The sequence below is a fragment of the Astatotilapia calliptera genome, chromosome 11 (genome assembly GCF_900246225.1).
Source record: "Astatotilapia calliptera chromosome 11, fAstCal1.2, whole genome shotgun sequence".
In the NCBI taxonomy this organism is placed as follows: domain Eukaryota; kingdom Metazoa; phylum Chordata; class Actinopteri; order Cichliformes; family Cichlidae; genus Astatotilapia; species Astatotilapia calliptera.
Genome location: NC_039312.1, coordinates 24,048,603 through 24,060,187, shown reverse-complemented (window position 1 = coordinate 24,060,187; position 11,585 = coordinate 24,048,603). Strand labels below are relative to the sequence as shown.

The window sequence follows — 11,585 nt, the reverse complement described above, 5'->3', positions numbered from 1 at the left end:
TGCCGAATAAAGTTCCCCATACTGTTTGCAAACGTTTTGAAAAGAACTCAACACACATTTAATTTGAAACAGTTTTTAATTGAAGACCGACACACAAGTGTTAATGTTTAGAGGTTACACACACTGTAGTAGCATATTTTATATCACAAAGTGTTGCTAAGCATGAACTTAGTATAGTGAATGACAGCCAGCATAGCAATTTAACTATCCCAACAATCCCAACAATCAGCAGTTTCATTTTGCATTTTAATCCAAAACATCAGCATCACCAAAAGCATTTGAAGCGCATTTAAGTGTATATTTCAAGAAATATTCCTATTACTCACAGAAATCAAATGAATCAAAGGCTAACAACAACTACAATATCATCCCCTAAAACCCAGAAGCAAGTGACTTTATAACAGTGAAGTTTCAAACTTAATCACCATCATCGCCTTTATTTCATTGAAGGGTTAAAAAAAATAAAGCTCTCAGTCCAATCCTTTGTTTTTGTCATGTGTTTTGTTTCTGTTTGGCCACATTAACTACGCTCAAAACACGAGGGTAGGGAGGTGCAGAGGGCCAGACAACTGTTGTGCAAAACAAACAGTGAAGGCAGTGAAGGCAACTCCATGAACTCATAAACAAATCAATACGGCCTGAAATCTTCCATCAATGCAATGCAAGGTGAAAACAAAGAAAAAAGAAAGAAACAACAAAATACACCTATGAGTAGAGACGAGACAGAAAGCGTGAGTGTCTGTGTGTGGACCACAGGCTGATATTTCATCGCTCTGATATAAATAACCACATCCTTACTGTGGTTGTAAATCACAGCCTGAACGGCAGCCCGCATTAAGCTGTAATATCACCACCTATGTTGGTGGTGTCATATGTCACAGTCACTGTTAATTATTTATGAGACTATCATATCAGTAATATTAACACAGCAAGAACCTTTCGATCATGGCGATCATCTTCGATACAACATAGCGTGACATCCCAAATTCAGTTTACTTTTTCCTCCTTTGGTCGGTCACTAGCAAGGTGCCAAAAGATCAGTGGATTCGGTTTCCCTCAGCAAAGGCACTACGGCACAAAGTGTCATCCTTTGATCACTTCTTGGTTTCTGTCTTCTGCACGCCGTCAACACATTTCATCTTGACTGTCTTTTGCAGGCTGGTTTGCATGTTTTAAAGTTTAGGCATTTCACTCTAAATTGTGTTTCTGACATTGTGTTTTATCACACGCTTCGAACATTATGTCAGTGTCATTATTTTCATCTTTATACTTAAACTGATGTTTCATCTACTGGCAGATTTAATCTTTTAAACTTTTATTTGATGTTCTCGTTGCCCCTGATCGACTGATAAAGGCTTGTCGAGTTTCTCTTGCTTTTAAAAGTTTTTCATCATTGATTTTCAATTTTGCATCTTCACGTCAATAACCTTATCTTGGGTTGTTGACATGTGTATAGCTATTTTTCCTGGAACCAGAGCCATGGGCGAGCTATGGAGGCCGGGACCAAAAATAGGACATATTGCACCTTCAAACTTGTGTGTAAGTGTGACCAGGTGCTTCCCTAACCCTCCATCCCAAAATGACACCTCTCCCTTTTCTATATTAAGCTTGACTCGAATCTTTTCAGGTCGCTGCTGAAGCTGCAGCTCTTCACGCTTAGTCGTCATTACATTATACACCCCTTTGCTCAGTCCTAAGGCCCACACACCGCGGTTTGTTGCAACTGTAAACTTCTTTTTACGCTGCAATGACTCTCTGCACACTCCCACTATCCACTTGGGGTTGTCACCTACAAAGACATCCCATTTGTGTTTCCCGGAGGTGTAAGCTTCAGCACCTAGGACAAAGACGCAGGGATCAAAGCGCTGTGGGTTATCGGGGATGGTCAGCCGCTCTGAGCTTTCCTTCACACTGACCAGGTCTGAACTCAAAGACAGCCAAGGCGAGGCTGTGTTCGGGTTCAACAGCACTGGATCTGCACACACAGGGTGAGAAAAGCCAGAATGGGGGTCAAATTTCTTGTGAAGAGATATGCTAAATGTACTAAATGTAGGAAAGTCATGTACAATCTCCATGTACTGTTCTAGAGCTCAAGACTACAAACATCCACTATTAAGTGCTGGCAGGAAAAGACTAACTAGTATTAAAATGTACTGATTCCAAGGTTCAGTGGCATTTTTTTCTGTCTGAAATAAATAAACAGACTAGTTATTTTTGTATTCGGTCTTGAAATACTGTAGTATAGCCATCCTCAAGCTCAAGCTTAGTTTTCATGGAGGATCTGGATCACTGTCAAATGATAACAAATACATGATGAACAGCTCAGTCCATACAACACTGGTTTTCAGGCAATGACTGAAGTGCAATACTGATCTACATTCACAATTCTTATAATAAAGTTTAGCCTATCAGATGCACTCTAGTGCACGTGTGTCTTCTAAAATTTGTGTATATTTCGGGCAATAAAGGCAGTTCCACTGTTCCAAAATCCCACCGTGTAACGTACTCACAATATTTCACATGAGACTGCATTTTCTTCCATACGTTGAAGCCCAGACCACCAACGTGTTTGGCCACGTTCAAAAGGGATCCGTAGGGAATGCGAGGCTCTGAACGAGACCAGTGAGCTCTAGACAAGAGACGGCAATGTGGAAAGTTAATGAGAGACAGTTGTAACTTAGCAAAAGACAGCAGAGAGCTAAATAAAAGAAAAAACTGTAATGTGACGATTGTGCAAATATTTATCAAAAACATCATTGTAATGAATTTTTTAGATGTATTTAATCTATAACAGAGATTGTTTTTGCAAAGATTATTTCTGATTACAGCGAGTTTTGCAGGGACTTACTGTCTTTTTAAATTCTGGAAATTCTGAAACAAAAAAAGTGACCGAAATCAGTTTGATTCAAGTCATGTAAAGCGCTCGTGAGACACAAAACGACATTGTGATAACAGACTTTTTTTTTTTGTTTTTTTTACCCGGAGGAGTGGTAGATCCTCATTGCCCATCTCCTTCTTAATTGTATCAATGAGCTCCTTCATAGCGACAACATCCTTTTCTGTGCTTTCAATCTGTTTCTGTATGCCAGCGATCTTCTCCCCCTCCTCATCAGACAGAGCTTTAAGACGCATCGCTTCTTCTGCGGTGAGCACATCGTGAAGCCTCTGAAACTCTGCTTTGATCTGCTTTTCTGCTTCTTCAGCCTGATACTGTATTAAGACAGAGCAGATTTGTACTGTACATTTGTGCTGTATGCCAGAAAAATATTAACGTGAAGCAGTGAAATTAATACCCCATAACCTATGGACAGAAATATGCTTTAAAAGCGTTGCAAATATGAACGATATGATCCACAAGCGTACAATTGTGTACAGTGATTTGTGTGTAACTTTTGTTTCATGTCACAGACTGAAATGGAGACATCTGGGCTTTCTCTCTGTATTTGTCTTTTTTTAATGTATTACCTTTTTTTTTAATGAAAAAGTCTTTTCTTGTTCTCAATAGACAGAACCGTGCACGTGTGGTCAAATTGCTTTGTATTAGTGCGTGGATTGAAGCATGTATTTGTGAGTCCACAGAAGTTACACATGAATCACTGTACACAATTGTGTATCTTACTTTTTGCCTGTGGATAACATTGTACGTATTTGCGATGTTTCTGAGTCATATTTCTCTCTAATTTATTTAATCTGCACCGGATCAGTTTAACATAAGGGGGCAAAGTACTTTACAGATCGCCCCAGGAAGCCACGCTTTAGAAACTGAAGATGTTTGAATTCAAAATAACAGTCCTGCTGCTATTAATAACCAGCTTAATCACTATTCATGTAATAAGAACACCGTGAGACATGTCAGTCACCTTACCTTGATATAGGTCACTGCGTTTTTGAGATTGCGAGATGTTTTCTTGTACGAGTCCACTTTCTTTTCAAAAATGTGGACTCTCTCGCTCAGCTCCTTCTGCAAAAAAGCACAAAATGTTTTAGGCCAGTGACAAGGGTTACACACACAACACAAATATACAAATGTTAGACAGATGACAGGATATCAAATTGTAAATGGTCTGGTACTTATAGGAGATACTTATATAGTGCCTTCTATTTAATATGAGCATTCAAAGTTCTTCCTACTATGTCTATCCATCTATCAGTATCTTGCTCAAGGATACTTCAACAGACTGTAGGATCTGGGGATTGACCCTTTCTGCTACCAGAGCCACTGCTGCCCAAAAGATTGTGCTTTAAAACAATTGTTGTAGGGGGATAGAGTTACCAGAGAGCTGTTACCAAAAAAGGGTGACAACGTTTATTGCAGGCCAAGATATTCACAAGCATTCACTGTGGTGCTTCAGGTGGTTGTACAGACTGCAATAACAATCCTGTGAACAATTTTCTGTCTTTGATGGCAGATAACGGGCATCTGATATACTTCTTGATTATCTCCTTTTACAGAAGATCCAAAATTGCCACCGTTGCTGCTGATGACATTATATCAGAGCCTACATAGCTGATAGAAAGGACATTAACGCTAACTAAAAACGCATTTGTAATTTGAATCCACATTCAGTTTTTCTTTTTTAGTCTGGCACTGGCCTTAAACCACGTTTGGTAAACTTACTGTTAACACCTTTACATAACATATTACTAAATGAGCAGCTGCAACTACAGTTTGTCAGCTTTTAAGAAATCTCAAACAAACCAGTTCCTGCTGGTGGAAACAGGATTGCATAGCACTTTTTTTCTTTCTCAAGAAGAATCTGACAAACTGGTTAGGGGAACTCTTACCTTGCACATGGGCGCCCCATCGCTCAGTGTGTACAGCCTGTGGGTGCTGTGCAGAGTGACGCAGTCCACGCACACCGGCTCCTCGTCCTTCTCGCAGTACAGCTCCAGGGGTTTCAGGTGCAGGTTGCAGACTGCGTCACTGGGCTGAATGGTTTTCGGTCGTTTGTTCGTCTGTTTAAGGAAGGACTCGCAGGTGCTATTGAGCGCACGATTGGCGATGGCCTTGTCTTTCTCACACTCCTCCCTGCAGACGGGACACTTTTTGCTGTACTTAAAATTTTCCTCCAGACACTGCCGACAGAAGCTGTGGGTGCAGGGCAGCAGCATCGGGTCCCGGAATATGCCCTGGCATACAGGGCAGGTCAGCTCCTGCTGGAGAGGTAAAGGCTCATCCTCTTCCATGTTGTCAGACATGGCTTCACAGGCCCGCTTCAATTTGCTTTCGCTTTCAAAAACAGCGAAAATCGACAAATAAAGGCAGACAGACACGTATCCACCCGCCTCCGTGGGTTAGGCGAAATCAACTGGCGAAATGTTGGTTAGATTAGAACAGAAAGCAAAAAATAACGAAGATTTACTATCATTGCGTTGACAAAGTTCAACAACTTCTTCCCGCAACTCCTTTTCCGTGTTTGTGATACAGGAAGCAGATCTACTCACTGTTTTTTGAAGCACTGCCCTCTAGTGGTCCTGGAGGGAACAATAAATATCTGGTGGGGAGCAGGATGAGCTGATCCCAACGAACCCAATATAGGACAAAGAGTTTGTTTGTGGGAAAATGAGGGACACGCTTCTAGTGCTGAAAAGGATGTGAAGAAATTTATTTTTTCTGAAATTTGACATTCAAAAATTCCATAATAGAATAGAATAGAATAGAATGCCTTTATTGTCACTATACAGTTGTACAATGAGATATAGAGCATCTCCTACTCAGTCTAAACATGCTGGGGGGGGGGGGGGGGGGGGGATACAGTTCTGCAGCATTATGTACATATGGACAGTATTAACATAGGGAAAAAACCATATATATATATATAATGTACAATATACAGGTAATATGTAAGTAATATGTAATAAATAGCGTTATGTATATACAGTTGAGTATTGCACATGGAATTGGTATAAATAGTATAAATAGTGTTTTGTATATACAGTTGAGTTGTTGCACGTAGAATTGGTATTGCACAGTGGTGGTCCATATAGAGGAAGTGGGAAGTGGGGGCTGAACTCACACATGCACAGATAACACAATCTGTGCATGTGTGAGTTCAGGGTGGTTATCGCTTTGGGGAAGAAACTGTTTTTGAGTCTGTGGGTTTTGGTGCTGATGCACCTGTAGCGCTTCCCTGAGGGAAGCAGGCTGAACATGTTGAAGCCAGGGTGGGAGCTGTCCTTGATAATGTTTGCTGCTTTGGTGAGGCAGCGGGAGGAATAAATGTCCATCAGGGAGGGGAGAGGGCAGCCGATGATCATTTGTGCTGTCTTGACCACACTCTGAAGCCTCACTCTATCTGCTTTGGTGCAGCTGCCGTAACATACCGTGATGCAGTAGGTTAGCAGGCTCTCATTGAATGAGCGGTAGAAGGTCAGCAGCAGGTTGGAGTTCAGCTTGTACTTCCTGAGGACTCTCAGGAAGTGCAGCCGCTGTTGAGCCTTCTTGATGACCGCTGAGATGTTGTCTGTCCAGGAGATGTCAGCAGAGATGAGGACACCAAGGAACCGGAAAGTGTGGACCCTCTCCACACACTCCCCATTGATGTAGTGGGGGGCCAAGTCAGTGCTGTGTCTCCTGAAGTCAACAATGAGCTCTTTGGTTTTCTTAGTGTTCAGTGCCAGGTTGTTTTTTGAACACCATGCTGCCAGCTTCAGGACTTCCTCTCTGTACTCTGCCTTGTCTCCCTTCGAGATGAGTCCGACTACCGTGGTGTCATCAGCAAACTTGATGATGAGAGTGTTGTTGTGGGTCGAACTGCAGTCGTGGGTGTAGAGAGAACACAAGAGGGTGCTCAGCACACAGCCCTGTGGGGAGCCGGTGCTCAGTGTGCGAGTGGAGGAGAGATGAGGGCCGAGTCTTACAGTCTGGGGCCGGTTTGTGAGGAAATCCTTTATCCAGGCACATGTGAGAGGAGGGAGGCCAAGAGTGACCAGTTTGGTGATGAGGACGTCCGGGATGATCGTATTAAAGGCTGAGCTGTAGTCCACAAAGAGCATTCGGACGTAGCTTTGCCGCTGCTCTACTGTAGGTGACTCAGCACAGCGTGGAGGGCTGTGGCGATGGCGTCTTCTGTGGATCTGTTTGCACGGTATGCAAACTGGTGGGGGTCGAATTCTGGGGGGAGGTAATCCTTGATGTGCTGAAGGACTAGTCTCTCAAAGCATTTCATGATTACCGGTGTGAGGGCCACAGGGCGGTAATCATTCAGGCTGGAGATGGGAGACTTCTTCGGCACTGGGATGATTGTGGCTGATTTTAGACAGGATGGGATGCCTGCCTGATCCAGTGAGAGGTTGAAGAGTCTGGTGAAGATGAGGGTGAGCTGGTGTGCGCATGCTCTTAGTACCTTGCTAGGTACTCCATCTGCACCGGCCGCCTTCCTGGGGTTCACTTTTAGGAGCACACGTCTGACATCGTGCTCCGTTACAGTGAGTGGAGCGGTGCAGGAACCAGGTGAGGATGAGGATGGGAGCAGGGCTGAAGCAGATGAGTGTTGCTGTTGTGGTGTTTCAAAGCGGGCGAAGAAGCTGTTTATTTCCTCTGCCAGCTGCCCATTCGGGTTTTCTGTTTTCGCAGTGCTGCCTCTGTGGTTGATGATGTCTTGCATTCCCTGCCACACCTCTCGTGTGTTGTTGCTGGACAGGTGGGACTCGATGTTCCTTTTGTGGTCTGAAACAGACCAGCGATTAAAGGAACATGAGGCTTCTTCTTTTCCTTCGATCATAGTTTTACTTTCATGCATTCTCCATTTTGTCCCAGTAACATTTATATGAGCTCCTTACTGTTATTTCAGTTCAGGTTTCAGAGATGGTGCCATCCATCCATCTGCTAGCACATTTCTTTCAGAGCGACAGCTTTCTCATGACACTGACAGATAGGTGTCACCACAGGGGAAAACCCTGTGCCAGGTACTGTCAGCAAGTTTCACCCACTGGATGTTTGCAATTCTTGTGGCTGTCTTTCTTTCTCTTTGTGGTTTTTTTTTTTTTAAAGCCTATTCCAAAGAAATCTGCACAACCTTTGAAATCTGCAGTGACAAACATTTTTCCACTTTGCTGCAGCGTGGAAACTAAATAACACTTTAGCCTGCAGGAGACCCACAGTGAAACGTTTTGGTGCTTTTGCAGGCAGATTTTAGAAAACTATCTTCCCTTACGGTGGGTGTTGATTTTCAAAAATTAAAGGTAATCAAAATGTAGAACATTTTTTCAGTATGGGGAGAGCAAAGGACAAAAATGTGTTGCGGTCCCATATAAAACAGAAGGTGTTTTCACCCCAGTGAAAGGAGAAATGAAACCTATGAACTACGGCATAGATTTATAAAAAGGCATGCCCACTATGCATTTCCCAAATGAATGACAGTTTTTGTACATTTAGGCCGCTTGAGGCTGTCACAATGAATAAATATTATTTGAGATGGTTTTATTACTTTTTGTGTTTCCTTTACTTTTGCCTCATATTTTGATGTACATCATGGAGTACCAACACGTCTCCCTGGAAGCTCAGATAACACAGCAGCTGTCATTGTGGAGTAGAAATAACTTAAGGTGACTTAACCAATTCTTAAAGCAGGCAAGCATAATCTATGAAGATACATAACTGCAGCACACAAGCACATTGTTTTTGTATATTTTCTCTTTATTTTTACTTGCCAGTGAAGAATCTAAAACATTTTCCTGTTTGCTGCTTAGAGTTTATAAAAGAGCTGGAGCAGGATTTTGCACTTAATCTGGTTTCCTCTGTTTATCTTAGTTTATTAAACAGTCTTTGCGTTATTTGGAACATCAATCCTTTAGTCACTGATGCAATCATACAGTAGATTTGTTTTACAAAACACTGTTCTGAGAGATGATAGCGGGGTATCCAACAGATGGCACTGCAGCACTACTGCGTGACGTACTCTGAGTGGTGATTGTTAAAGAGTGGTTCCCCAAAGGTGTGCCCCTTGAAATGTGGCTTCAACCATAAATTGTCGTTGCAACTGACCATAAACCTTTCTTTCTTCAGCTGGTCCCCTTAGGGGTTGCTACATCCATGAATCTTCTCTGTGGTCTTCCTCTTTTCCTCCTGCCTGGCAGCTCCATATTTAAGATAATTTTCCCAATATATCCACTATTCCTCCTCTGCACAAGTTCAAATCATCTCAGTCTTGCTTTTCTTACTTTGTCTCCAAAATGCTTAAAAGGAGTTGTCAACTCCAGCTCTGCCTCCTTTCTGTTTTATGTGTGCCATCATCTCCAAACCATCACCAACATCTTGTAAACTTTCCCTTTAACTGCAGTTGCATTTACCATTAGTGCACATCAAAGGCCCTCACTGGTGTCGATGAGGAAAACAAAAATCTGCGAGGGTGGTGGTGGGGGACTGCTTTTGTTTTAAAGCAAAACACAAGCAGCCAACACAATCTACTAACTACAGAGTTTTTAGCTTGGCCATAGTTTCAGCCTAAATGCCTCCACTGTGGGGAGAAGTTGGCTGACATGGTGCCAAGCAAGCTGAAAAGGAAACCTAACCCATCCTTTCTGAGAGAAACTTGGCTTCTCAAAGGAAAGGCTTGAGCTGAACAAAAGCTTTCACTTTATCTGATTTTTACTACATTTCCATCATGGTGAAATGAATATTCCTGCATTATCCACTGGAAATTTGAATAAAAATAACAAGGAGAGTTTTTCCAATGAAAACATCTTTGACTTTTATTAATGTGTGTTTTCTCTCTTTGTCAGTAAATGAATTAAACTCAGCCTTTAACATCTGTTTGCGACAAAGAGACCGTTACCAGAAATGTAGAAAATTTGATGATGGAGTGATGATGATGGTGTTGCTTTAAGAAAAGTGTTTACAGTTAAGAGAAGAACTGATGACACTGTTCTTCTGTGGGTAAGATATGCTTTTTTGTTTTTGGCAGGTGTGAATAATCCAGTTTAACCTTTAGTGTGTTTTTGCCTCAAAATACTTGAAAACCACTGAGCACGGTAAAGTTACCAAACTCAGAGACACTGTGAATTCTGCAACAACAAGTAAAAGAAAACAAATAAAAGAGAAAAATTCCTTTTAGAAGGACAGTGACAGCGTGTGGAAAATGTGTGGTTTGGTTTGTATGTGTGTCTTTTGAACAATCTTGGTAACGTTTGAAAAAGGAACCAAAACAGTGAAGCTCCCAGTAGCAACAATTCAGTGCAAGTTTGGTATTTTGGACAACAAACTGTAAAGAGGCTTCAGAAAGTCCTCATTTAACCAACCAACAAACAAACATGCATTTGCTGTGAAACTAATGCTCTTTTTCTGACAACCTCAACATTAAAAAATACTTTTTACTGTTAATAAAGCTGTGAACAGATGGCAGAACCCGAATGCAGTGGAAAATTACATTATTTTACAAAAGCATAACCAAATCACTGTGTCTGGACTGGACTCCATCTAGAGTTGACCCTTTGGCTAAAATGGGAAATAAAGCAAGAAGGGCCTGAGTCAGGGAGGTGATCAAGAGCCCAACGCATCGCTGTAATAGAGGTTCAGTATTTCTCTGCTTCCTCTGGCAATCAGCTACTTGGAGACCGTGGTGAGGGTTTGACTTAAATGTAAAGTGAGCGCATAAGGAAAAAATCCCCTGGACTAGCACCATCCTCGAGCCTTAGCACTGTAGTATGGCAGCGCTTCTCGGCAGAGGCACAGGGAGGCTGCCCAGAACTAAAGAAAAGATGAATGTAGTCCCACACAGAGGTACTCAAAGAAAACCTTTCCCACAGTGCATGTGATCTGAGAATAGGGCAATGGTTTAGCTTTCAGCATTTTAATGACCCAAAGCAAAAGATATTACTGAAGTAACCTCAGGAACTTGGTTCAGATAAGGTTTCCACCCCCCAGAGTATCTGTGAAGAGTCCAGTTCACACATTTCTGACAGGGCTCGAGAGCATGCACCACACTGAGTGGGGATAAACTGCACAAATCTACGTGTGCATTTCTGAGATATGCGAATTTAAAGGTCTTAAGTTTTTATTAAGTGAGCAATTTCATATTTTGACTTTTAATCAATTCTATAAAAAACACAAAAAATATTCTCATTGTTATTTATGGTTCATGAATTTTAGGCCATTTATGCAAGTCATTTGAGACATTTAGAAACTGTAAGACAAGTTATGCAGAAAGTGAAAGAGTCCGAGCACTTTCTGATGCAACTTCAGAAAGTGTTTTGTTTGCTGTATGTTATATTAAGCCACTGTAACCAGGGGCTACTGGGCTTAGTCATACAGACTTTATTAATACCCCAATGCATACTGTGATGGAAAATTTTACGATTCTCTTTTTTCCTGTGTAAAGCTGAACCTACTCAGTGAGAAGCTCCCTACAGTCTTATTCTTTCTCAGCGTGATCTTTCAGATATACCACATGTTGAGCTGTAAAGTATCTTTTGCACACTGACTTTATACTGTGATCATGGCAGATAGACACATAATCTAGACTTACGATACCTCTTTGTATAGCATGCATAATCCTGTCATGCATACATGACAGGATTATGCATGCTGTGCTGTTGGCTGATCCCTTTGCAAAGTAAATTCAAACTCAAACTGACTGTTTGAGGTT

At 41.8% G+C, this 11,585-nt stretch overlaps 1 protein-coding gene across 1 annotated transcript; it reads right to left on the bottom strand.

The window, feature by feature from the left end:
- Positions 1–57: 57 nt before the first annotated feature.
- On the bottom strand, positions 58–5,431 carry trim35-28 (tripartite motif containing 35-28). Its single transcript, XM_026185588.1, has 6 exons — positions 4,786–5,431; positions 3,866–3,961; positions 2,980–3,210; positions 2,849–2,871; positions 2,511–2,629; positions 58–1,975 (listed from the first exon to the last, which is right to left on the bottom strand). The coding sequence occupies exons 1-6, from the start codon at positions 5,197–5,199 to the stop codon at positions 1,401–1,403; spliced, it is 1,458 nt and encodes a 485-aa protein (XP_026041373.1). The 5' UTR covers positions 5,200–5,431; the 3' UTR covers positions 58–1,400.
- Positions 5,432–11,585: the final 6,154 nt, after the last annotated feature.

Bases quoted from the DNA above. Each gene is read 5' to 3' on its own strand.
- trim35-28 (XM_026185588.1), bottom strand. From the start codon at position 5,199: ATGTCTGACAACATGGAAGAGGATGAGCCTTTACCTCTCCAGCAGGAG. The intron at 3,211-3,865 runs GTAAGGTGACTG...GTCTTAATACAG, and splicing joins ACGCAGTGACCTATATCAAG to TATCAGGCTGAAGAAGCAGA. The intron at 2,872-2,979 runs GTAAAAAAAACA...TTTTTGTTTCAG, and splicing joins AGGATCTACCACTCCTCCGG to AATTTCCAGAATTTAAAAAG.